This window comes from Trypanosoma rangeli, assembly GCF_003719475.1.
Source record: "Trypanosoma rangeli strain AM80 chromosome Unknown Tra_15.4_contig_00243, whole genome shotgun sequence".
Lineage (NCBI taxonomy): Eukaryota > Euglenozoa > Kinetoplastea > Trypanosomatida > Trypanosomatidae > Trypanosoma > Trypanosoma rangeli.
The window spans coordinates 1,646-25,835 of NW_021705988.1; the positions used below are offsets into that span (position 1 = coordinate 1,646).

General features: G+C 58.2%; 11 protein-coding genes and 1 pseudogene across 11 annotated transcripts in view, besides 25 other annotated features; 11 read left to right on the top strand and 1 right to left on the bottom strand.

Annotated features, from left to right (window-relative positions):
• The first annotated feature begins 137 nt into the window (after positions 1-137).
• Positions 138-182: a microsatellite.
• A 52-nt stretch (positions 183-234) lies between these two features.
• TraAM80_06562 (uncharacterized protein) lies at positions 235-3,639 on the top strand (the record flags this gene model as incomplete). The annotated part of the gene is made up of 1 exon (XM_029383404.1): positions 235-3,639. One exon carries the CDS (start codon positions 235-237, stop codon positions 3,637-3,639), a length of 3,405 nt encoding a protein of 1,134 aa, XP_029236732.1.
• A 320-nt stretch (positions 3,640-3,959) lies between these two features.
• Positions 3,960-3,991: a microsatellite.
• A 1-nt stretch (position 3,992) lies between these two features.
• Positions 3,993-4,018: a microsatellite.
• Positions 4,019-4,155: 137 nt separating this feature from the next.
• Positions 4,156-4,197: a microsatellite.
• A 34-nt stretch (positions 4,198-4,231) lies between these two features.
• On the top strand, positions 4,232-5,836 carry TraAM80_06563 (putative protein disulfide isomerase; the record flags this gene model as incomplete). The annotated part of the gene is made up of 1 exon (XM_029383405.1): positions 4,232-5,836. One exon carries the CDS (start codon positions 4,232-4,234, stop codon positions 5,834-5,836), a length of 1,605 nt encoding a protein of 534 aa, XP_029236733.1.
• A 180-nt stretch (positions 5,837-6,016) lies between these two features.
• Positions 6,017-6,045: a microsatellite.
• Positions 6,046-6,502: 457 nt separating this feature from the next.
• Positions 6,503-6,973, top strand: TraAM80_06564 (uncharacterized protein; the record flags this gene model as incomplete). The annotated part of the gene is made up of 1 exon (XM_029383406.1): positions 6,503-6,973. One exon carries the CDS (start codon positions 6,503-6,505, stop codon positions 6,971-6,973), a length of 471 nt encoding a protein of 156 aa, XP_029236734.1.
• Positions 6,974-7,156: 183 nt separating this feature from the next.
• Positions 7,157-7,238: a microsatellite.
• Positions 7,239-7,327: 89 nt separating this feature from the next.
• On the top strand, positions 7,328-7,945 carry TraAM80_06565 (uncharacterized protein; the record flags this gene model as incomplete). Its single annotated transcript, XM_029383407.1, has 1 exon — positions 7,328-7,945. One exon carries the CDS (start codon positions 7,328-7,330, stop codon positions 7,943-7,945), a length of 618 nt encoding a protein of 205 aa, XP_029236735.1.
• Positions 7,946-8,203: 258 nt separating this feature from the next.
• Positions 8,204-8,241: a sequence feature (A-rich).
• Position 8,242: 1 nt separating this feature from the next.
• Positions 8,243-8,273: a microsatellite.
• Positions 8,274-8,307: 34 nt separating this feature from the next.
• TraAM80_06566 (uncharacterized protein) lies at positions 8,308-9,258 on the top strand (the record flags this gene model as incomplete). The annotated part of the gene is made up of 1 exon (XM_029383408.1): positions 8,308-9,258. One exon carries the CDS (start codon positions 8,308-8,310, stop codon positions 9,256-9,258), a length of 951 nt encoding a protein of 316 aa, XP_029236736.1.
• A 215-nt stretch (positions 9,259-9,473) lies between these two features.
• Positions 9,474-9,514: a microsatellite.
• Positions 9,515-9,582: a microsatellite.
• A 145-nt stretch (positions 9,583-9,727) lies between these two features.
• Positions 9,728-9,778: a microsatellite.
• A 52-nt stretch (positions 9,779-9,830) lies between these two features.
• Positions 9,831-9,853: a microsatellite.
• A 637-nt stretch (positions 9,854-10,490) lies between these two features.
• Positions 10,491-10,534: a microsatellite.
• Positions 10,535-10,570: 36 nt separating this feature from the next.
• On the top strand, positions 10,571-12,040 carry TraAM80_06567 (metallo-peptidase, Clan ME, Family M16; the record flags this gene model as incomplete). The annotated part of the gene is made up of 1 exon (XM_029383409.1): positions 10,571-12,040. One exon carries the CDS (start codon positions 10,571-10,573, stop codon positions 12,038-12,040), a length of 1,470 nt encoding a protein of 489 aa, XP_029236737.1.
• Positions 12,041-12,043: 3 nt separating this feature from the next.
• Positions 12,044-12,278, bottom strand: TraAM80_06568 (hypothetical protein; annotated as a pseudogene).
• An 86-nt stretch (positions 12,279-12,364) lies between these two features.
• Positions 12,365-12,381: a microsatellite.
• Positions 12,382-12,750: 369 nt separating this feature from the next.
• Positions 12,751-12,780: a microsatellite.
• Positions 12,781-13,262: 482 nt separating this feature from the next.
• On the top strand, positions 13,263-15,341 carry TraAM80_06569 (uncharacterized protein; the record flags this gene model as incomplete). The annotated part of the gene is made up of 1 exon (XM_029383410.1): positions 13,263-15,341. The coding sequence occupies one exon, from the start codon at positions 13,263-13,265 to the stop codon at positions 15,339-15,341; it is 2,079 nt and encodes a 692-aa protein (XP_029236738.1).
• A 433-nt stretch (positions 15,342-15,774) lies between these two features.
• Positions 15,775-16,467, top strand: TraAM80_06570 (ESF2/ABP1 family protein; the record flags this gene model as incomplete). Its single annotated transcript, XM_029383411.1, has 1 exon — positions 15,775-16,467. One exon carries the CDS (start codon positions 15,775-15,777, stop codon positions 16,465-16,467), a length of 693 nt encoding a protein of 230 aa, XP_029236739.1.
• A 229-nt stretch (positions 16,468-16,696) lies between these two features.
• Positions 16,697-16,722: a microsatellite.
• A 239-nt stretch (positions 16,723-16,961) lies between these two features.
• TraAM80_06571 (putative threonyl-tRNA synthetase) lies at positions 16,962-19,394 on the top strand (the record flags this gene model as incomplete). The annotated part of the gene is made up of 1 exon (XM_029383412.1): positions 16,962-19,394. The coding sequence occupies one exon, from the start codon at positions 16,962-16,964 to the stop codon at positions 19,392-19,394; it is 2,433 nt and encodes an 810-aa protein (XP_029236740.1).
• A 53-nt stretch (positions 19,395-19,447) lies between these two features.
• Positions 19,448-19,645: a sequence feature (A-rich).
• Positions 19,646-19,932: 287 nt separating this feature from the next.
• Positions 19,933-19,971: a sequence feature (A-rich).
• Positions 19,972-20,136: 165 nt separating this feature from the next.
• Positions 20,137-20,171: a microsatellite.
• Positions 20,172-20,656: 485 nt separating this feature from the next.
• Positions 20,657-20,680: a microsatellite.
• Positions 20,681-20,900: 220 nt separating this feature from the next.
• On the top strand, positions 20,901-22,868 carry TraAM80_06572 (putative peroxisome targeting signal 1 receptor; the record flags this gene model as incomplete). The annotated part of the gene is made up of 1 exon (XM_029383413.1): positions 20,901-22,868. The coding sequence occupies one exon, from the start codon at positions 20,901-20,903 to the stop codon at positions 22,866-22,868; it is 1,968 nt and encodes a 655-aa protein (XP_029236741.1).
• A 6-nt stretch (positions 22,869-22,874) lies between these two features.
• Positions 22,875-22,894: a microsatellite.
• An 89-nt stretch (positions 22,895-22,983) lies between these two features.
• Positions 22,984-23,007: a microsatellite.
• A 139-nt stretch (positions 23,008-23,146) lies between these two features.
• Positions 23,147-23,220: a sequence feature (GA-rich).
• A 271-nt stretch (positions 23,221-23,491) lies between these two features.
• Positions 23,492-23,516: a microsatellite.
• Positions 23,517-23,609: 93 nt separating this feature from the next.
• Positions 23,610-23,651: a microsatellite.
• Positions 23,652-23,705: 54 nt separating this feature from the next.
• Positions 23,706-24,190, top strand: part of TraAM80_06573 (large subunit ribosomal protein L8e) — a gene marked incomplete at both ends in the record, with an annotated part of 639 nt that continues 154 nt past the window's right edge. Inside the window, one exon of the mRNA XM_029383414.1 lies at positions 23,706-24,190. This exon is cut by the window's right edge and continues 154 nt beyond it. Within this exon, the coding sequence (XP_029236742.1) occupies positions 23,706-24,190 (485 nt within the window).

The window sequence follows — 24,190 nt, forward strand, 5'->3', positions numbered from 1 at the left end:
GCCCTCCCTCCTCTTTCCCCCCCTTTTTTTGCTTTTGTTTGTTGTTGTTGCTCACTTCTCTTGCGTTCTCCCACTCTTTCTTGCGCTTGTGTTGTTACGGCGGTGTCTTCTTTCTCTTTGACGCTTTGTCGCTTTCCTTTTTTTTTCCTTTTCATTTTTTTTTTTTTTGCTTTGTCTTCTTTGTCCCTGCCTATGTGAAAGCGAGAGAGTGAGAAGGGGTGGGAGTTGGGCGAGATGAATTCAAGGTCCTTGGAGGATGAATACGACCTTTACGCGGTGGACAGGACCTTCGTCCTGTCACTGTTTCACGGCTTCTGCACGGCGGTGCCGCCGGATGCGCGAAAGCAGCTTGCCACCACCGAGGTGGACGCTGTGCAGTACGTGATGATCCTGCGGCCCAGGCTGACGAGCTTCACTCACCGCTGCAACATATCTCTGCGCCACCCGGCCGTGTCGATGGCGGCGCGGCTGTACTACAACAATCAGCGCGCCGCCCTTCAGGAGGAGGGAGGACAGTCTGGTGATTGCATGACAGGGGTCACATCCATGCTTGGGAGCACCACGACATCGCGTGGGAGTGTGCTGGGGCGACGCAGCTCGCGGCGTGCATCGTGGGTGGGCTCTATCGAAGGCTCCACGAAGTCCATCACACTGCAGCAGCTGACGCGAAACAACTGGGAGCTGTTGGCATCCTGCCACGATGTCATGCTTCGGAATTCGAAACCCCGTCGCATTGCGTTGCGTGCTATCGCTTCGAACGAATTTGTGAATGATGTTATTTGCCGCTACTGGGAGCGCATCACAGTGCCCCCGGGGGAAGTCGAGTTAAACCCTCGCTTTTACTTTGGCCGCAGTAGCTCTTCCATCTCCACTGGTGTGGTGAGCAGCAGTCTGACGTACGCCACACGGATGACCGCCTCGCAGTACGTCTACCTGCACCTTCGCATTGCGGGTATTTTGCTTCCGCCATCCTCGCTGCAGGCGGAGATTCTGGACTCTATTATTTTGGACCTTCGCAAGGATGCAACGCTGAGCCAGAGCAACGCCGGGTTGTTGTTTGGACGGGCACCGGAGTTGTACGGCAACAGGGTCAACGAGGATACCATCGTGGATGATTTGGTGGGCCTGGAGGCATCTACCAGCAGCGTCTACTGCCGAGGCGAAGACACCCTTGCACAGCTGGCGGAGATCGCGGGGAAGTCAAAGGTAGCCCCGGACGTGAACAACTTTTCCGCATCCCTCACCGACTTTCCAGACATCAGCTTTGGGCAGTTCTGGCAGTCTATGCTCGAGCTCTCGGACAACTGGACAAGCAGCTCGCATCCGATGGAGCACGCCGCGTTTTTGATGGAGTTGTACTGTGAGGTGTTTGCCCATGAGTGGGATGACGATGAATTGGATCTCCTGAAGACGCTTCGCGCCAACGTCGAGTCCCGTCAGCAGGAGGATCTCCTTTCGATTATGGGAGACGAGGAGAGGAGTCTGCACATGCTCTCCGAGTTCAACCACATGATGTGGTCCATTGGCGAGTACTCCACTTCGGGGTCGGCCTACCAACCGAACATTCCGATCATTTCACGGCGACCGTCCCCTGTCGCCGGCGCCAGCAGTGACGAGAGCTCTACCGCAGCCGGTTTCTCCCGTCCGGGGACAGTTGGCAAGGCGGCGGGCCACTCGCAGTCCGCACGTTCCTCGCGGTCCTCGTGGAAGTCCAAGGAGCAGAGTGGGAGGCGTGGTTCCCGGCTACAACGTGACAAACACACGTGGTCGTTTAGAGGCAGCACGGACTTGCGCCGGCGCAGCCGCAAGGGTCGTGACGATGACAACGAAAGTGAAGTGGAAGAAACAGGCTCGAAGAGATTGGACTGGCGGGGAAATCGAAGGAGAGTGGGTCATAAAGGTAAAGGCGTGGACGGTGCGGAGTTGGACTCCGTTGGCCGTGATGAGGGCTTGGGACGGGTCGCACGACGGCGACGCAGGAAGCGCCACGGCGTCAGCGGTGTTCAGGAGGACTACGAGGAGTCTGAGGAGCTACAGGAGGAGAAGGGCAGCGAGGGGAGCCATAAAGTTTACCTCAGCGGTGGTCGCAAGCAGTACGGGCGCAACACGTTGGAAAGGGAGGGGGAGGGGGGGAAACGCCTCTCTTGGCCGGGCTCTGACGTCGACTCCGCGTCGGTGCACTCGGGCGATTTGACGGAGCCGCAGCTTCAGCGAACCTCCGGTAAAAAGGCCCGTCGGCGTCGGCGTCGCCATGGCTCCGCCGGCGGCTCCCGTGAGGCTGACGAGGGGGAGGCGGGCATTGTGGATGCCGACGGCGCCCGTCGCAGGCAGAGACCAGGTGGGCGAAGAGACGCAGGAGAACACAAGCAGGGCGAGGGTCGGGGTAGTGGCGAGGTCTCCTGGAGCATCGGGTCGAGCTTGGTCTATTCGCAGCCAGACAGTGAGCTGTCGCCCGACGCGCTTGCGCGGCGGCAGCATGAGCGGGCGAAACCACACCGAGAGCGTTTACGGCGCCGTAAGCAGCGGGAGGAAGAGCGTTACAGCCCTTTGGTGCTCATGACAGCAGAGATCAGTGAGAGGCGTGATAGAATTGTGCGAAATCTGCAATCAAAGGGTATCATCATTAGTGGGGACATCCTCTCAGACGAGGATGTCTTGCAACTTGGCGAAAACTCCTTTAATGAGGTGCTGCTGCGGCGATTGCTGGAGGGGGCTGGCTACGCGACCGGGGATATGACTGACTCCGACTTTTTCCATATATTGTTTGGGGACCAGGAGCTGCCGCGGGCCGCGGTGAGTGCTGCAGCGCAAGGGCGTGTTCTTGACGTACTGCGCGCCCAGCCGCAGCGGCGGCCGCCAGAGACGGCGTACGCACGCCACCGCCGCGAGCAGCAGGAGAAACTTCTGCGCGAGCAAGCGAGGGCCGCCGCCATTGCTGCTGCAAAGGCGCGACGTGACGAACACCGTCGTGCCCGCGAGGATGCCGAAATATCGGGAACACTCTCGTCGAGTTTGTCGGAGAGCGTGGAGTCCACGGGATTTGAACGTGTGCCCGCTGCACGGCCCCTTCCTCCGCAGCGCGGCACAGGATTGCTGCCCGTGGTGCATCCAACAGAGCCACCGGGAGCCGAGTTATTCGAGGGGTTTTGGCCGCCCTTCGTGCGGCGTGGGACACAGCGACCTTCAAGGGGGGGCCTGCCCACGTACCGGGGGGGGTTGGCCGTGGACGACGTGCTCCTGGAGGTGTCGCCCCACTTTATGAAGGAGAAGCCGGCGAGTGAAGCGCTAGGTGGGGAGTTGCACGAGCACTCACCGGCGCGGTTGGCGTTGTTCTACCGCGACATTAGCCTCTACCAGACCATCAGGGGACGCGCCCCGCTGGCGCATCCGACCTCCATCCTTGGCGGCACGTACCATCAGCTGCCCTCGATCCAGCTGCCGCGGCACAAGAGCCGGCGGGAGACGCGGGAGGCCTCCTCCTCGCCGCCGCCGCCGCCGCCGCCACCCCGGTATGCGCCTGTCAAACTGTTTTCACTCACGACGAAAACGTCTTTTGCCGAGGCGCTTCGCGAGAGTCTGCAGCGCTACGTCGACGACAAGGAGTACCTGGAGAGCATCTACAGGAGTTCTATGAAGTGAGGCAGACGCCGCGATTAGTAGCTCATCCACACGCACGGACGCAGGCATACACATGTGTCTGTCTGTGTGCATGCATGAATGGAGTGAGGGTGTAAATGTGAGTACGTTCCCTTCTGCCTGTTTTTTTTGTTTTGCGTATCTTCCCTCGTTGTGTACCAAGCCATGTTCCTGCTTCGCATGTATACTATATTGCCGCACCGTCTCGTCCCCGGGCGATGGCTTTGTCGCCAGTCGTTTTCCACCCGCCTCTCTGCCCAGCCCCCTTTCTGCCGCCAACGCCGCACCCCCACCGTGATTTGCAACATCAGTAACTGTTTTTCCTCTCTTTCTTTCCTCCCTCTATCTCTCTCTCCATATATATATATATATATATATATATCACATCGTTGACGTCACTGTCGTATTATACCGCGTTGTTGAGTTCGGGAAGCGAAGGAGACAAAGCTAGCGATAATAAAGGCCAGACACAACAGTAGATTAAGCGGCAGGGGAATTAACATCCGCGCACCTTTCAAAACACACACACACATACATACATACATACATACAAAAACACACGGGCCACTGCAGTGACATAGCGGCCACGGCTCTGATGATGATGATGCCCATGACGGCTTCGAGGGTGGGCACATGTAGACTGCTTCTGCTGCTGCTCATTGCGGCATCTGTCATCGCCGTGCCGTCGCACGCGCGTCTCGAGGATTTGGACACAGATGCCCGGGACGACGTGATGGAGCTGAGCAGCGAGGGCTTTGATGTCACCGTATTTCCAAGTGGGGAGAAGCAGCGGAAGCAGCCGTGGTTTATTTTATTTTATGCCCCGTGGTGTGCACACTGCAAGACGCTCCTGCCGCAGTTTGCCAACTCCAGCCGTCTGCTAAGCGAAAGCGGGACGCCACACGCACAGTTTGCCGTGGTGAACGCGGTCAAGCACCGTGAGCTTGCCGCCCGCTTTGACGTCCATGAGTATCCCACGTTTATTTACACGACAGGCAAGCAGGACCGCTGGCACCGGTTCCACGGCGGCCACAGCATGGACAGCTTCGTGCAGTTTGGCATCTACCTGCAACGCTCCGTAGAGGCAGGCTCGTTCGCCGACGTCGTGTCAAACCCGCTGCACTTTCACCAGGTGGAGGCGCAGATGGCGGATGGGCGGGTGCCGATGTTTGTGTACGTGCCGGCGAAGGGCACATCAGTCTCAGGACCGCGACGGGCGGAGGCACGAGACGCGCAGTGGAACATTGCTGTTGATGCGGTCGCCTCATTGGGCAACATCCGCTTTGGCGTCATCTACGGCGATGACGTACCAGCGGACTGGGAGACGCGCGGGAGCAGGACATACGCTGCCGTCATTGAGGCGGGGCGGAGCTGTAAAGGCACCGGCCCTGACGGGGAGGTGTTCATCGTTTGCACGGACGCGTACCGGCGGCCGCGGTGCTACGAGGGGGGGTCCTGGTTTGTGGACCCCGACAAGGGCGAGGGAGCCGCAAAGGCAGTGGGCGCGTACACGATACATCCGTCTTTTGAGGCATTCGTCACACAACACGGCTTTCGCGCCGTGGAGGAGATGACGCAGGGGCTTTTCTCGGTGATCTCAGGCCTGAACCACCACTATGTGGGCCTCATCGTCACTGACGGCCCGCTTGCGCAGACCGACACCACCATGATGCCCGTCTTGCGGGCAGTTGTGCAGGACCGCAACGAGGCCCGCGCCCTTGCGGCGGGGGGTGAAGAGCCACGCCACCGGATCTCCTTGGCGCACGCCGACGGACGCTCCCGTTCCGTCTGGCGCATGCGCTACCACATTGAGCCGGAAGAGCTGCCGGCGGTGGTCGTGGTGGACCCGCGGCGGGACAAGGTGTACCGTCTGCGTCGCCACACCCCCCACTTTGAGGGCATCAAGACGCAGCTGCCGTGGCGACTGGACGGCGAACAGCAGAAGATCATCGCCACCTTTCTGGACGACGTTGAGAAGGGCAAGGCGGTGGGGGAGAAGATGACTTTGATCGGTGACGTGGCGGAGTACCTGCTGCGCTTGCCCGGGATGGAGTTTGTGCACGAGATGCTGGGTTACGAGGACGCGCTCTTAATCACCATTGTGTTCGCCCTTTCGTTTTTTGGCTTCCTGCTGTTCCTGGCGTTCGTGGTGGAGCCGATCATGGAGAAACGCACAGCCGCCCATGCCAAGACGGATTGAGCGGGGCAGAAGAGTGCGTGCGTGCGTGCATGTATGGGGTGGGGGGAGAGCTAGGGAAGGGTGGCACCTGTGCGCGGGGGGCCACAGTGTGTGAGGATGGTAGTAAGGAAGTAAGGGCGTAGCAGCTTGGGGATGAAGCGGCGTGGTGGCAGGACGCCGAGGAAACGTCATAACGTGTCGTTTTTTCTCCTTTTTTTTTGTTTTTTTTTGGTCGCATGCACCGCGTCTGCGCTTCCAGTAAATTGAAATGAATACGTTAATTAAATATACATACCTATTTATGGATATGTAACTGCGTCCCAAACAGAGGCGGCGGACCGTCGTGGGTGTCGGGCACGTGCCCTGTGCGTGGGAGCAGAAGAATTGTGGGGTGCGAAGGCCTTCGTTGTGACGTTTGCTGTTTTTCTTTTGCACTCCTCCTTTGGGCTCCGCGGCCGTCTTCCCGTCACACCCACAACCTCAGTCAAAAAAAGCACGAAAAGAGAGAGAGAGCGGCAGCGACAGCGGCGGCATCAGCGGTGGACTCTTTCAGCGCGGCCTCTCGACTCGTTGATTCATTTATCCACTCACCCACATCCACACGCACAAAGATCTGTCCGACGCATTAGTTTCAGTTGCCACACCGTGAGGTAAGCCACGGACGATTCTTCTACGTGAACAATAGACATGCTTCGGCGGTCGTACCTGTTGTTTTGCGTTCCGCCCCTATCTGCGGTGTACGGACACAACTTCTCCGTGTCTGGCCGTGTCTGGCGGCATATTTGCAAGAAGAACGCGGAGGAGGGCTTCCCCAACGACCAGCGCTTTCTGCGACTGGCGGTTGACTCGGGGGGCTGTCACGGTTACAAGTACAACTTCTCCTTCGAAGAGAACACCGCACTCGTGCCGGAGGATGACGTTGTCGTAGCCGAGACGGATGTGGTGCCCGCCGGCGCGGCAGACAGCAGTGGGGCGCAGCCGTCACCACGCGTGGTGGTCGACAAGTACTCGCTGACGAAGCTGCAGGCGGCCGTGATTGACTTTCACTCCGAGCTCAAGGGGTCCGCCTTTGTGGTCGTCGGAAATGAGCTGGTCGACGAATCCTGCGCCTGCGCCATGTCCTTTTCCATCAAAAAGCGGCAGCAGCAACGTAACTGACGCGCGTTTATGCGTATACATATACATGCATACATCTATACACACTATTTTTAGGATGGGGTGGTGAGGGTTGGTGCGTGTTTGGGCACCGTTGGTGGTGCGGAGGGTGGGGAGGAACAGCGGGGAACGGCAGCGAGCGACTACCGTGACTTGCTGCACTACATCTTCAGACGCATAAACGTCTATCTGTGTATGTGTATCGATATGTGTATGTATGAGTGTACGCCCTTGCAATGTATATGCGTGTGTGTGTATGTGTGTTTGTCGTTGAGTTGATGCATCCATCTCTTTTTTTTTTTAATCCTTCTTCTTTCTGCGTGCGTATGCCTGCGTTGCAGGCAGTGACCCTTTCAAATGACGGGCGAGGCGGAGTATGACCACCACCAGCTGCAGGGGCAACCGTACCTTATCTTGCGACTGAACCGTAAACCGGCCGTTGGTCCATCTCACTATGCGGCTTGCAGCGCTGCAGAGGCGTGCAGGGGCCCACAGGCGCGGAGCAGCTGCAGCCGCAGTCGCAGCAGTGACAGCTGCTTCGTGTCGTCGCCGCAGATGTACGCGGGGCGTCGGGGCGAGGTCGAGGTGCCGATGCCGAGGCCGAAAATAGAGTTCTCTGCTGTCCCCTCCACACGGCCAGTCATGGCTGGCGGTGTCGCGGTGCAGAGTGATCGGTCGTGGTGCGACACTCAGCGGTCCCACGCAAGCAGCGCAAACACCACGCGGGCTGTCACTTGCCACCTCGAGGGGGGCGCCGCACTCATCACGGACGGCCCAAGTCTCCTGTTTGCAGGGCGGCGAACGGCACCGGGCGGCACCTGCGCTGCGATGCAGCAGCACGTGCAACTCTTCCGCGACCCGACGGCGATGGCTGCCATGCCGCCTCAAGGCGTCACGTCGCCAGTGGCATCAGGTGCCGCCCGGTGCAGGCAGGCGCGGCTCCAGATGCTTAGAGGCAGCGGACCGCTCTGGTGAGTGCAACCAGGCGAGCGCGGCAGGTTGTCACCGTGTACATCCACCAGATTCCTATGAAGTCGTTGACTGCGCACGACCGCTTTGAGGAAGTCGTCTTTGAAGGAATCCCTCGGTCCTTTTTTTTGTCCGCTTGCAAAGCCGTGACAGCGCTCGCGCATGTTTTGTTTTTCAACGCTCTATCAATCTCCCTCTCTGCCTCTCGCCCTAGTGCACGTTAAAACAGAAGGCTACACGCCGCTCTTTTGTAGGAAAAAATTGAAAGAAACGAAAACTACAAGAAAAGAAAACTAAAATAATTATATATATATATATATATATATATTATATACGTGCATAGCCATAAGTGCTCGTGTATGTACAGTATGAGCGCTCCGTTTGCGACAAAAGCGTCACCGGACTCGCCGCTCCTCCCCGCCGCGGGGGTGCCGCAGCACATTCTGACGCACCACTCCCGCACCACCTCGGCAAGAGACGCCGCCGCACTGCAGCAGAGCTCCGTCAACACAGTCTCGACAGATGAGGCCTCCTCAGGTAGCGTCTTCAGGAACAGTGGGAGCGGAGGCTGTTCCAAGAAGATGTCCTCAGGCTTTTTTCATCTCAGTTCCGCCAACGGGTCGAAGCTGCTGCAGCGGTTTAAACACATGTGGTCGTCGCGTGGCCGCCACGCGACGCCCGTCGACCGCAACACGCTCCACGAACCTTACTACGATAGCTTCACTGACGCGACGCTGGAAGCTGAGGCGGAGAAGCGGGTGGATAATTGCGCTGAGGAGTGCCACTACTACCAGTACACAACGGCGGACGGCGAGACCCACCAGGTGGATCCCGCCGTGGTGGAGTACGAGACGGCGGACCAGCCGCAGGTCGCCGAGGCGGGGGAGGTGATAGAGGCGGGTGTGGGCGACGAGGGCCCCCACCAGCAGGCGGAAGGCCACAACGCGCAGCATGAGAGCGAGGCCGGCGGGTGGGAGGAGCAGCTGAACGGACACGTGCGCTTGAAGGGGAAAATAGCGAAATCCTTTGCCACCGAGGAGGCGAAGGCGCGGAAGAAGCTGCAGGGAGACTGCATGATCGTCTTGACAGACATTGGCCGCACGTACAGGGGTCTGGCCCGCACCGCCGAGGCCGAAGCGAGGGAGTTGAAGGCGCTACAACACACTATGAGGCACCTGGAGAAGGAGGCGGTTAGGTGCGCGAGTGCGGTGGAGGCCGAGTGGAAGAAGGAGCATGCAGAGCTGCGCTACCAGTTCCGAGCCGGGGCGGAGTCGGTGAAGCGGCACAGCAGGCTGACAGGGCCTTCTCTGCTCAAGTGAGGCACGCCCACAACACACGCGAACGATGCACACGCGCTGTATGTGCACGTCCACCTGCACACAAAGGTGCATCATCCCCATTTTCTCACTGGAGCACGCGCACACAGGCACATATATATATGCATGTAACTTCACCGAGCGAGCGAGAGGTGATGGGGTGGGCGTGCAGGAAAGGGGGACGATGTGAAGGAAGCAAATAAACGGCTGTGGTTTATTTGCTTGTTTTGTTTTGTTATTGGTTGTTGGTTATTGGTTGCTCTTCCCTCTCCTCTTCTCCTCTTCCCGCGCTCTCTTTCACACCTCCCTCGTCATTTGTCTGCTCTCAGTTGTTGCAGCTTGAGCCTGCCACCGTTTGTTTTTTTTTTCATCACTCTTGCCCCGCATCTAGTATACTCACTTGCTGCCCGGGTGCGTGTGTGTGCATGTGTTTGTAAGGGTGTATAACTCTTTCCCCCTGCGTGTATGCATGTATATATATATATATATATATAATATACGCATAATATATACATATATATATGACATTTCTTGTATGTTTACTTTCAGCGTTTGGATGGCACGTTAGGCGTGTGTTTTTTTTTTCTTCTTTTTTTTTGGTATTGCTTTGTAGATGCCGGGATGAAATTGGGCTTGTTGTCTCCCGTACAAGTCCACCCCCGCGCAGGTGCAAACTTTTTTTTTTACACTTGCACCCTCTCACCGGTGCAGCCGCAGGGCGCGGCACCCACATCTGCAGCTGCACGCCCGTCGTGTTGTGGTGACGGCTGTATTTCCCTCTCTGTCTGTCCGTGCGTGCCTTCGCTCCTTCCTTTGGGGGCGCCATGTGAGTGCAGGAGATTCATTGCCCCCCGCCACGGGGGGAGCGGCGGCCGGAGGGGTTTGAGGGAGTGACGGTGCGTGTTGGTTTTCCCGCCACTGTCGTCGTTTTGTTGGTCTCTTATTTTGTGTTAAACCTTTTTTTTTTATTGTTTGCTTTGGATTCTTGCCTGTTCCCTCTCTGCCTCTGCCTCTGCCTCTGCTTCTTCTTTATTTTTATGCACCTCCCGTCATCGGCCGTCGCCTCTCTGTTCATCCCATTTTTTTTGTTTTTGCCGTTTCCTCCGCACGCTCTCTCGTTGTCTCTCCTCCTCTTTCTCTCCCAAACTCACCTGCCTACCCGCGTGGACCTGGTTGACTGCGCGCGAGGTGAGAACTGCGCACCTTTGCGCATTGTAGAGGCGAACACGGAACGGCAACACACAGCAACAGCAAACCAGAACAACAACAACAGCAGCAAAAGCCAACCAGGAGTGGAGGCAGCAAGGCAGGCGAGATGTCTGTCAGCTTCTCCACACTTGTGCAGCGCGCACGGCCGGCATCCAACCATGCGACGACGCAGGCGCTGCAGGAGGTGATTGCGAAAATTCCTCCCACCAACCTCAGCACCGTCGGGAAGGGTGTGCGGGTGGCGTGCGAGGAGAACCCCCTCGCGACAATCGCCACCGTTGGGGTGTGGCTCGACGCGGGCACGCGCCACGAGCCGGCGCAGTACGCGGGGACCGCGCGCGTGCTGCAAAAGTGCGGGCTGCTCGGAACGACAAACCAGACGGGGTCGCGGATTGCCAAGGCGCTCGATGAGCTGGGTGGGCAAATCAGCGTGCAGGTGGGCCGCGAACAGACCCATCTGTACATGCGTGTGGCGAAGCAGAACACAGAGCGGGCCGTTGGTCTACTTGCAGACGTGGTGCGTAATGCCCGCTGCACCGATGAGGACCTTCAGGCCGCGAAGCGGGCCGTGCTGCAGGAGCAGCACGAGTTTGAACAGCGGCCGGACGACATTTGCATGGACAACCTGTACCGCTGCGCCTTTGATAGCACCTCCCACGGCCTTGGCACGCCCCTATACGGCACGGAGGCCGGCGTCGAACAGCTGACGGCGGAGCAGCTCAGGTCGTACCGCACCAGCGTCCTCAACGCGAACCGCGTGGTTGTCGTTGGCAGCGGCGCGGTTGAACACACTACCCTGGAGCGCGCTGCCAACAGCCACTTTGGTGATCTCGAACCACCCCCCGCAAAGGCGGTCTCCCTTCCGGAGGCGCGCTTCATTGGCGGCGAGTACAAGTTGTGGAACCTGCGCTATAAGACCGTTCACATCGCCTGGGGCTTCGAAACGTGTGGGGCGACCTGCGGGGACTCCCTGCCGTTGGCCCTTGCGTGTGAGATTCCCGGCCCGTTTCACCGCTCACAGCACGAGTTGGGGCAGCACGCGATGCATCGCGTACTGAAGACGTTCTCCTCCCTCGACCACAGCACCCCGACGAACACGCACTTTAACGAGAAGTGCATCGAGATTGCGAATCCCTTTCTGCAGCAGTACAAGGAGACGGGTCTGTGCGGCATGTACATTGTGGGTCGTCCGGCGCAGAGTGGCCCAGGCGACGCAGGTGCCATGATTGAGGTCTTCCAGTACACTATGGCGGAGTGGTGCCGCATTTGCCAAAAAATGCTGCACCAGAACGAGCTTGAGCAGGCCAAGGTAAACCTCAAGTCTCAGCTCCTCTTCAACATGGACGGCAGCAGCAACTCCGCCGAGGACATTGGCAGGCAGGTCCTGCAGTACGGCCGCCGTATTCCGCTGACGGAGATGTACGGCCGCATCGACGACGTGACCCCGACCAACGTGCAGGAGGTGCTGCAGCACTACTTTTACAGCCGCAAGCCGGTGTACAGCTACCTTGGCTACTGCGCCAACATTCCTGGCTACGACTGGACGCAGCACTGGTCATACAAGTACTGGTACTAGGCCAGCGGACGCGGTACGTAGGAGGGCGAGGGAGAAGACGAGAAGCCCCTTTACAGGATTCCCTGCTTCTGCGTGGTAGTGTGCGTATGCATCTCTCTCCCTATTTGCTTCTGTGTGTATCTGTGTGTCCGGCTTGCTGTGGATGAGGGGGAGCAGCAGAAACACACCGCGGAGAAGGATCAGAGAGAGAGAGAATGAACTGGGAGAAAAGAGTGAGGAGGAAAAGAAAAGGAGAAAAAAAAACAGCAATTTATTAATAACAAATCCGACGCAAAACGGGATAAATAGAGAGACTAGGGGAACGAGTGGAGGACGGAAAAGGAAATATATATATATATATAAGAAAAAAGAAATAGTACAATAGAAAAGTAGGAGCCCGGGCGGGATTTAGAGGCAATGTTGTGGGCAATTTAGAGGAAAGTAATGGATGCACGCCTCCCTTCCCCAATCTATGCATGGGGGGGGGGGGGCGTAAGAGTGATATCAGGGGCACTGCATGCATACTGATGTGAAACTTGGCAGTTGCGTGCCCGCATGTGCGTGGAGTTGATACAGGCGCAAGAGTGACGGAAGGGGGGGGGGGAAGGAGTGACACGCGTGCAACTAACAAGGGGCGGGGGCGACTGGACAACACATTACACGCGGATACATCACATCACTGAGGGCGCACATGTAGCGGGAATCAGCGTGAAAGTGCAAGCCGACATGGTTTTTTTTTTGTTTTGTTTTCGTTCTTTTTTAGGTTTTTCTTCAAACTGTGGATGTATCCGTCTGGATGTTTGTTTGGTTCGGTTGTTGTGTGTGCGTGTCGCTTGTTGGTGGTTGTTTTTTTTTTTATGGCGTGGAGTTTGTTTGTGTGAATGCGCCGTCGCTCTTCGCGCGTTACATCTTGTGGGCCCCACACCTCACCTTTGCCTGCCTGACTGGCTCTCCGTCCCCCTTTCTTTCTCTTATATGGAGGTGTGCATACCTCCAGCTGCGGCACGCCTGCGCCGCCGCTCCCGAAGCATGCCCTTTTTTTTTCTTATCTTTCTCTTTCTTGCACGTGTACATGTGCGCATGGGCGGGTAGTGTGGCCCCAGCACTCTACAACGAACAAACAAGAAAAAAGAGCGGGCGAAAAGGGAAATAGCACCTGCGAAGGGGCGTGTGTATATAAATATATATTTGCGTTTGTTGGGAAGCTGTACGTGCCAGTTGCGTGTGCGTGTGTGGGTGGGGGATGCAGAACCTCGCGATGATGGTGCGGGCGAAGCTCCAGCGGGAGGCTGGCGGTGGGGGTAGCCAGAATACTGCACGACCGCCGCGCGAGCGACTGGAACCCCCACCGTTGCAGTTGCCCACAGTCACGCCGTTGTCGCCGCCGTTGGAGGTGGTTACCCAGGCGAAAAAGCGGCCCGTTCACCCAACCACCGGATTTTGTCGAAGCGGCGCCCCCCCCGTGGAAGACGACGATGACGGCGGCAGGGGGGATGACTTCAGCAACATGGAAAGTGGGTTCTGCTGGCTTTGCGCCAAGCAGGCCAACTACCACCTCGCGGAGGAATTTGTTCTTTGCTTCTCTTGCATGCGGCTAGTGATCCGTACGTGCGTGATTTCCCGCCTCGACACCCCGGAGCGGCGCAGGAGCGATGCCGTCTTTGTTGCAAAGATCCGGAAGCTTCCAAAGATCGAGCCCACCCTGCCCGCGGAACCACTGCGGACGAGTGAAACTTCTGTATTACAGGGGAAGACGATACAGTATGGGGGCTGCCGCGACACCGTCTCTGTGGAGGACCCGTTGCAGGCCCACTTTGCTATGCGTAGGGCCGTCACGCGGCACCCCACGAAGCAGAGCACGGAGGAGAGACGGTCGCTGCCCGCCGAGAGTTCCGCGTTTCTCGGTGATGACCTCTGGCATTGTCCCCAGTGCGCCGTGATGAATAGAGGCACCGAAAGGTTCTGTAGGGCATGCCATTTTCACCATGCTGGCATCATCATGTGCCCCCTCTGTCGCACAACGTGTCGTTTTGGCGAGGGGCGAGTGTCAAGATGCAGCAACACGAAGGAGCTGCATATAGTCTGGAACTGCGCCGCATGCGGCATCTTTAACTCCGTGGACGGTGACAGGTGCTACAATTGTCGTCAACCTTTCATGTGGGCCTGCTCACGGTGTACGGCGGAGCAGGAGTCTTGCCGCACCAGCGAGGGGCTGCGCGTCTGCTCCACCTGCGGGGCGTACAACACCCCGCTGGAGGCGATGGAGTCACACCGCGCGATGATGCAGCGGAATAGCACGATGGGGGCGGACACAGGCGTGGAGTTTGGCTTCAATGACGCTGAGACAATTGCAGAGAAGGCACGACAGGCGGAGATTGAGAAAGCAAAGGGGCGCCTCGCACTGCGTCTGCAGCAGCTGGGGTCTCTGCAGGTGAACAAGCAGGTGTCAGATGGCAACTGCCTCTTCCGCTGCCTGACGAATCAGCTCTTTGGGCACGCCAAGAACCACATGCTGCTACGTCGCCTCGTCGTGGATTACATGCGGCAGCGGGCCGAGAGCTATAGCGTCCTCTTCGACGGCGAGGCGGAGTGGCAGGAGTACCTGCACCACATGCAGCAGAACGGCGTGTGGGGTGATGAGTTGTGCCTCAACGCAGCGGCGCGGTGCTTCCACGTGAATATTCACGTCATTACGAGCGACGTGGCACGCTGGCACCTGGTGTTTCAGCACGAGAATCTGGGAACCTCAGGTTCCATTGCGGTTCCCCCCGCTCAAGCGGCACAGAAAGCGGGGTGGGCCACCAGTGCGGCGAAACCCTTTTCGCCCGAGTGCAACTCCATCTGCCTCTTTCTTCTCTACATGGCGCCGGTGCACTACGATGATATGACGCCCTTCCTCGCGACGGAGGTCCTTGACGTGCGGCAGTACCTGAAGGAGCAACTCCTCGCCATACTGGCGGACGAGAGCTCGTGGCACGACGTAGGCACGGAAATCGTACAGCCACCACTCCGACTGTCACAGTCAGGGGCCCCGGGACGCCACTCCAGGCGTTTAGGGGAGGCGTGTCGCGCGGGGGAGACACAGACATCGCGATCCACACTGCGGCGGCAGCAGCAGCAGCTGCAGCAGGAGGGATGGAACCAGTGTGCCCACACACGCGCATCTGCATGTATGAGCCAATCTTTGTCGCTGCCGGGGTTACAACAGGGCTGCAGTTTGGGTGGGCAGGGCCGACAGGAACCTAAGAAGCAGAGGGAGAGGTGGAGGAGGAAACCAGAGGCGAACGAAGACGTTCCCAACAAACACGGAGATACCCAATAAAAGGAGTACTGCCCTTTTTATGCTTCTCTTTTTTGTTTTGTCTTTTGCCCCGCACCGTTGCCTTTTTTTTTCTTCCACTTTGTGTTTGTGTTCACAGGTGGCTTTTTTTTTCTCTTTTGCTCAGAACGAGAGCGAGGCGAGGAGAGTGCGGGAGGGGAGGATGGCGTGCAGCGCGCGTGGATGCCGGTGGGCGAGCCGGTGCAACCCACACGTGTCGCACATCGTTCGTGAAGTAGCGCTGTAGCTCAGTTTCACTGCACTTGCGTATGGTGCTTGTGCCTTTTTCTTTCTTTCTGTAAGTATATTGTGTGCGTGTTTGCCGCCGGTACCCCCGCACCGCAGTAAAGTGTCTGCTGCCGCTGCACTTCGTTTTTTTTTCTCTTTTTTTTCGGTGTCATCCTCTCTTTTTTTGTTTTTCCTCCACGTGTCAGCGATGCCGAGCGACGGCGGCAGCCACGACGATGACTACGTGCCCCCCGCGCAGCGCGGGGTAGTGTTTTTCTCGACCATCCCGCGCGACATGCGGCCGCAGGAGGTTCGCATGCACTTCAGCGAGTTTGGGACAATCCTGCGACAGAGGTTTACGCCATTTCCAAAGAAGGAGAGGCGCCCCGGCGGCCCCCTGTTGCCGCTGCAGTTCATGAACGGCTACTTGGAGTTTGCGCATGCTGCGGACGCGCGACGGGCAGCGGCGGCGATGAACGGGACCGCCGTCGCATGCAAGCGACGGCGCAAGTGCCACGGCCAGCTGTGGACCGTGAAGTTCCTTGACGACTTCACATGGGACACACTGCTCGAGGAGAGGGAGGGGGCCCTGCGTACACGGCGCCAGCGTGAGGCGGAGGCACGTGGCACAGAGCGCGCCATCAATGAGGCCTACCGCGCCGCCGTGCTTGCAACAATGCGGCGCAAACGCCCACGCGGCGAGGAGGGGGCGCCGGAGCGGAAACAACGTGAACCCGAAGGTCCTGTGAGGGCCGAGCGGCGTGAGGGAAGGGCGTCTGCGAGGACGTTGCGCGATGCGAGCGCCTCGTTGCCGCCTCCGTCTGCTGCCGCTGCTGCTGCTGCTACTGCAGGTGACACTCCCCTTGGGGCGGTGAAGAAGCGGCCGAAGAGGCAGTGCTGACGTCTGCACCCACTCTTTTTCTGTCTGTGCGTGCCGCGGCCCTCGCTTTACCTGTCTCGCCCGCACTTGCCGCCGCTGCGAAGGGGATGGAAAAGGGGCACACACATACACACGGAGGGGGCGCGCGCCCAGACGTTTAAAAAAAAAGGAAACAACAACAGCAAAGAAACACAAAGAGGGGGAAGTGCTGGCCACTTTTTGGGTCCGCTGCGACTGGTGTTTTGCTGCCGTTTTGTTTTGTTTTGTTTTGTTTTGCTTCATTTCTTTTTTTTTTTTGGTCTCTGCGGTTGGGGGTGCCATTGCCACCGCCGCCAAGCATTACTGCCTCCTCCTCATTCTTCTCTTCCTTTGCCCCTGCCCCGTCTTCTGTAAGGTAGAGAGAAGAAGAGAGAGCCACGCTTCGACTACACCACCACGTTGTGTCCCTGCTGCGGCCCCTGACCATTACCTGGGCACATCACATTTCATCCGCCGGCCATTTCGCACGAGCACACATGACGACAGTCACGACTGGGGCTGCTGGCGGGAAGAAGGGGGCGAACGCCTCTGGAGGCGCTGGAACAGTCGACCTCAACTCCCTGCAGCCACCGGAATTTTGGAAGGCCCGTGACGCATTGTTTGACGAGTTGTTTGCGGCGCAGGAGGCTAAGTACAACTCCATGCAGGTGCCCATTACCGTCACGCTGCCGGACGGCAAACAACACTCCGCCGTGAGCTGGCTGACGACGCCACTAGAGATTGCTAAGAGGCTGTCCAACTCGCTGCCCGAGAAGGTGATCGTGGCACGCGTGAACGACGAGCTGTGGGATCTCACTCGCCCCTTCGAAGGCGACGCCACACTGGAGCTCCTCGACTGGGACGATGCCGAGGCCAAGCACGTCTTCTGGCACAGCTCCTCCCACGTGCTTGGCTACGCCCTCGAGCGGGTCTTCCACACCCGGCTTTCCGTTGGCCCCGCGCTGGAGGACGGTGGCTTCTTCTACGAGGGTGACACGGGCCGGCCGCTGTCGGAGTCAGACTACGCGTCAATTGAGGCTGCTATGCAGGAGCTCATAAAGCAAAAGATGCCGTATCAGCGCCTCACCATCTCAAAGGCCGATGCGCTGCGCTTGTTTGGTTACACGGAGTTTAAGAGCAAGATCCTTGCAAGCAAGGTGCCCGAGAACGGATTTTGCACAGTCTACCGCTGCGGTCACCTGATTGATCCCTGCCGCGGTCCGCATTTGCCGGACACCGGCCGTGTGAAGGCCTTCGCTGTGACAAAGAACTCCTCCTCCTACTTTGAGGGGAAGGCCGAGAACGCGGTGCTGCAGCGGGTGTACGGTATCTCCTTTCCAAAGCAGACGATGCTGACGGAGTGGAAGATGCTGCAAGAGGAGGCTGCACGCCGTGATCATCGAAACATCGGCCGGCAGCAGCAGCTGTTCGGCTTTCACGAGGTGTCACCCGGCAGCGCTTTTTGGCTCCCGCACGGCGCGCGCATCTACAACACTCTGGTGGAGTTCCAGCGCAAGCAGTACCGCCGCCGCGGCTTTGAGGAGGTCGTGTCGCCCAACATGTTTTCCTCAAAGCTCTGGATGGTCTCGGGCCACTGGGACAAGTATGCAGAAAACATGTTCCGCATCGTAGTGGAGAAGGAGGATCACGGGATGAAGCCGATGAATTGCCCCGGTCACTGCATCATGTTTGCCATGCAGCAGCACTCGTACAAGGAACTACCCATCCGCTACGCTGACTTTGGCGTTTTGCACCGTAACGAACTGAGCGGCGCCCTCACCGGCCTCACGCGGGTACGCCGCTTTCAGCAGGATGATGCCCACATCTTTTGCCGCATGGATCAGCTGCAGGAGGAGATTCAGGGCGCACTCATCTTCCTCAACGACGTTTACCGCATACTTGGGTTCAAGTTTTTCCTCAAACACGCCACCCGCCCGGAGAACAAGCTTGGCTCAGAGGAAGTGTGGGACCAGGCTGAGTCGTACCTGCGGGCGGCACTCAACAGCTTCTGCGGCATCCCCGAACATCTGCCTGACCCGTTCAAGGAGGGCGCTACTTTCACGTTTGACGGGCGAAAGGATAGCATCAAGAAATTCCGCGCCCTGATGAAGAAGCGGAACGACGGCGATGGCGATGACGGTTGGAAGGGGCCGACGCATGCCGAGGCATGGGAGGAAAACACCGGTGACGGCGCCTTCTACGGACCAAAGATAGATATCGTCGTGGAGGACGCGCTGCGCCGCCGCCACCAGTGCGCCACAGTGCAGCTGGACTTCAACCTGCCGCAACGCTTTGGTCTCAAGTACACGCTGCCAACTGCAGCGGGCGAAGGCGGCGCCGCAGCACCGACAGCGGATCTCGCAGAGGGAAAACAGGAACACCACACGGACCCCAACGCCGCAGGGGAGTCAGGGGCGGACGCTGCGGCGGAGGAGCAGCCCGCGGCGGCGAGTGAACCGCTCTCCTCCTACGACATGGCCGCCCGGGAGCTCTGCCTTGACCGCCGTTTGGACGCCAACCAGGCGCGTCCTGTGATGATCCACCGCGCCATCTTCGGCTCGCTCGAGCGCTGCATCGCCATTCTGTGCGAGCACTACGGCGGGGACTGGCCGCTGTGGCTCAGCCCGCGGCAGGTGGTTGTGGTGCCGGTGTCACCTGAGAATGCCGCCTACGCCGCGAAGGTGCGCGATGTTCTTCACGCCGACGGCTTTTACGCTGATGTCGACAACGGCACCGCGACGCTGGACAAGAAGATCCGCAACGCGGAGCTCGCCCGGTACAACTTCATCTTCGTCGTTGGCCATGCGGAGGCGGAGGCGCAGACAGTCAACATCCGCGGACGCGGCAGCAGCCGCTATGGCACGAAGCCGCTCGCGGAGGCCCAGCGGTGGCTGCGTGAGCTCGTCGACAGCTATGACCTGAGCTACTGAGCACCGGTGTACACGCGCCGTGGGCCGCGTCTGCCGCGCGCAGGGCGGGACGCCATAACGAATCAAGAAACGCACAACAAAACAAACAAGCAAAATGATCAAGCCGGAAAAAAAAACAAAAAAAAGCAAAAACAAAAAAGAAGATAAAAAAAAACAACAACAGCAACGAAAGAAAAACAAAACAAAACCGGAAACAAAAACAAAACCGGAAACAAAAACAAAACCGGAAACAAAAACAAAACAAAACAAAAGGAAAAGGAAAAATTAAAATGATGAGATGAATTTGCTTTCTCCTTACCACTCAACATATTCAGTGCACTAAATGAGGTACTACGAAAAAAAACAAGAAACGAAACAAAATGTACGGAGACACGCGGGATCTGCGCCTATGCATTCGTGACACCCAATGCAACAAGGGTCTTAGTCTAATGTAACAGAACAGTAGGAATATCGTACTGTGGGTGTAAGTGTGAAACGTCGGCACCGTTTTGTAGGCAGCAGAGGGAGTTCGGGAGGAACGGGAATGAAATACGCAGGGAAAAAAAGAACAACAAACAAATTAACAAACAAAATAAAAGCTTACTCATGTTGATTACAAGTCTACATGTGTATATAAACAACGTGAAGGGTGCATAAATGCTCGGATACCATGAGAAAAAGACGACGGTGAAGGAAGGAATCGGGTGAGCTCGCGAAGGTTGAGAGGGCGTCCACACACAGTCATGCATGGGGCTGAGTGCGTGTGGCTGGCTGGGTGGGTGGGTGAGTGGGTGGGTGCATGTGGGCCCTGCAACCAAGGCTGTGCCGTTTTTTTTTTTTTGATCGGTTGATTTGGTTTGTTTTTGTTTTTGAAAATGAGGGTGGGGATCAGAGGCGGTAAACAAGACATGTTTGTCCCCGTGTTACTTCCACGTTCCGACGCACATGCAGTCTCCCGATTTCGCACTGCGTGCGTGTATGTGTGCGGGGGCCTCACCACATGCTGGCCCTTCTGCCTGTACATGGCGGCACATCAGTGGAGGCTGCATGTAGAGGGCGCGTGCCTGCACGTGTCATTTCACTACAAACTTTTTCTTGTTTTTCTTCTTTGGGGTTTGTTTTTCCCTGCTTGGGCTTTTCTTGGCAACGCCTTTGTGCTGCCCTCATCCCGCTCTTGCGTGCATGCGGCGGCAAAGCCAACCTGGCAAGCATTATATAAAAAAGGGAAAGTCACGCCCCACCAAACACATCCGTGCACTGCTACCAGTAGGAAGACTACGGGTTATATATATATATATATATATATAGCAAGAAGGGAGGGAGGAGAAGGAAGGGGGGGGGGGTGTACGAATATTTCAAAGACGAGCAGCGGCGAGAAACGGGCGGAGTCGTTACGGCGGGCTTGTCTCAGTTGCAGCTCCTAACATTCAGCGCGTTACCTGGGGTTTGTTTGGGTAACGAGCACGGCGGGCCAACGTTCCCAGTGAGGCGGAGTAGCAAAAACACAGCACACCACAGCGGTGGAGGATGGACTGCGGCACCGGTGCGGCGCTGGGGCAGCAGCTCGCAAAGGATGCCTTCCACATGCACGGCGGCGTCGGGGTAGGCCCTACCGGCAACCCCGAGCAGGACGTCCTCATGAACGAGATGATGCGGGTGCAGTCACCGACGGGGCACGCGCCCGACTGGACGCATCAGTTCGTTGCGCACCAGCAGCAGCAGCACCCTCAGCAGGTGGCGATGCGGCGTCAGCAGAATGAGGTTTTCATGCTTCAACAACAGCAGATGGAGGAGGCGTTTCGTACATCTTCTGCGAGACACCCTCAGCAGCAGCAGCAGCCACATCCGCATCATCACCTTCATGCGCCTGGGATGATGGGACCTGGGATGATGGGACCGATGATGTACGGGGCTGGAATGGGTGGCTTTATGGGTGCAGCACCTTCGATGATGGCGCACGCCCCAACGGCATTTGCGGGAAATACAGTTGCCATGCCGACTGCAACCAACGCGGCAAAGACGGAGGATGCCACTGCGACAAGCATCACAACGGAGCAGGAGCAGGGCGACAGTGGGTGGGTGGAAAAGTTGCGGGATGCGGAGTGGGCGCAGGACTATACTGAGGCGCAGGTCTTTACCCTTGAGGGGCAGCCAGAGCAAACGATGGAGGAACATGGTCGCAGTTCGGAGTTTTACAAGTTTATGGACCAGATCCGCAACAAGGAGCTGCTCATCGATGAGGAGACGGGGGAGGTGGTGCAGGGCCCTGGGCCCGACCCGGATATGCCTGAGGACACGGCATACTTGAAGGAGTGGGCCACTGCGGAGGCGCTGGGGCTCCCGCCAGGCGTCTTTGAGCCCATGAGGCAGCGCCCACATGGACTCGACCGACAGCGGGAGGGTTACCTGCAGGATGGTGGCGATGAGGCCCTGATGGATGACTTCGGCGCTGAGCACAACGCCGACTTGGACGAGTGGGCGAGGGAGTACGCCGAGATGCAGGAGCGCATGCAACGCGCCCAGAACGACACGGACTACCCCTTTGAGCCCAACAACCCGTACATGTACCACGACAAGCCGATGGAGGAGGGGCTCGCCATGCTGCAGCTGGCAAATCTGGCGGAGGCCGCACTTGCTTTTGAGGCGGTGTGCCAAAAGGAGCCGGAAAACATTGAGAGCTGGCGGCTGCTTGGCAAGACGCAGGCAGAGAACGAGAAGGACAACCTTGCCATCATTGCGCTGAACCACGCACGCATGCTAAACCCAAAAGACATCGCCGTTCACGCGGCACTTGCCGTGTCGCACACAAATGAGCACAACGTGCAGGCGGCGCTACAGGCGCTGCGCTCCTGGCTGTTGTCTCAGCCGCAGTACGAGTCACTCGGCTCGGTGCCGCTGCACGAGGGGGAGGAGGCTGAAGCAGACCTGGACGAGATGGATGACAACTACTTCTACGCCTCGCCGAGCGAGTACCGCGACTGTCGCGCCCTGCTAAACGCCGCGGTGGAGATGAACCCCAATGACCCGCAGCTGCACGCCAGCCTCGGGGTCCTGCACAACCTCTCGCGTCGCTTCGAGGAGGCTGCCATGAACTTCCGCCGCGCTGTCGACTTGAACCCCGACGACCCGCAGATGTGGAACAGGCTCGGCGCGACACTTGCCAACGGCAACAAGCCGCAGGAGGCCCTCGAGGCGTACAACCGCGCGCTTGACATCAACCCGGGTTACGTGCGCGCCATGTACAACATGGCGGTGTCGTACTCGAATCTGGCGCAGTACCCGCTCGCTGCAAAGGAGATCACACGGGCCATCGCTCTGCAGGCCGGGGGCACAAATCCGCAGAGCGAGGTCTCCCGGATGGCAACCCGCGGCCTGTGGGACCTCCTTCGCATGACGCTGAACCTCATGGACCGCACCGACCTCGTTGAGCTTTCGTGGCAGCAGGACGTGAAACCCTTCTTGAAGGAGTTTGGGCTGGAGGACATGGCCTTCTGACCTCACCGTCGTCGTCGTCGTCGACGCTGCCGGGAAACGGGAAAACAATCCAGCGTAGTCTACCATTAAAACGAAGGAAAAACAAGCAAACAACAACAACAAAGGATAAAAAGAAAGAAGCAGCGGCAGCAACAGCAGCCAGTGACATGGGAGGAAGGCGACGGACGGAACCACGCAGCAAAAGGGCGGACGCTAAAAGAGACAGAGCTCGGGGTGAATGCGAGCGCAGCAAGTGAGTGGGGAGGGGGCGCCGTTGGGTGAGTAGTGGACCGCGATAGAAAAACAATTAGGAAACGAAAATAATAATACAAAGAGAGAGAGAGAGAATAAAAAAAAAAGTGACAAAAAAAAACTTGTGCCGGATGCTCTGCCGCTGCGTATGCCGTATGGGTCAGTGGGGAGGGAGGGGGAAGGTTGGGTCGCGGGGACCTCTCCAGTTTGCTTTTCGCTTCCGCTTCCACTGCCACCCCCCGCGTTTCCGCTCCGTTTTGGGATCCGCCGGGTCATTGTTTGGCGCGGCTGCTGCCATACGCAGACGCACACATACGCACGACACGGCGCCGTCTTGCGGGGGGCCGCCCTCTCACGTGCACCTCAGCTGTTTTGCCTCACCCCCTCCCTTTTAATAATAATAATAATTATTATTATTTTCTACGCCTTTGTTTTTTTTATTTTCGCCTCGCCGGTATCTCTCTCTTTTATCCCTTTACGGCGCCACCCTGACTGGTTCCTCGCAGCTCGCTTTTCCTTTTCCCTCTTCCACGGCTCTTTTTCTTTCCTTTTTGCTTGCTTCTGCCGCCGCTCATAGGGACCACACAGACCGTCAGAAAAAGAGCCATGGGAAAGACTGTGCTGACCTGCCGTAAGGGCAACGGGTCTGTCTACCAGGTGCACGGCCACAAGCGCCTGGGCCCCGCCAAGCTCCGCATTCTCGACTACGCCGAGCGCCATGGTTTCATGCGTGGCGTGGTCAAGACGATTGAGCACGAGCCCGGCCGTGGCGCCCCGCTCGCCCGCGTGGAGTTCCGCCACCCGTACAAGTACCGCCGCGCAAAGGAGCTGATGGTGGCGCCGGAGGGCATGTTCACTGGCCAGTCCGTCCTCTGTGGCGTGAAGGCACCGCTTGCCATTGGCAATGTCCTGCCCCTCGGCCAGATCACGGAGGGGTGCATCGTTTGCAACGTGGAGGCGAAGGTCGGCGACCGCGGCACCATCGCACGCGCCTCGGGCGACTACTGCATCATCATCTCCCACAACCACGAAACGGGCCGCACACGTCTGAAGCTGCCAAGCGGGCAGAAGAAGACTGTCCCCAGCACCTG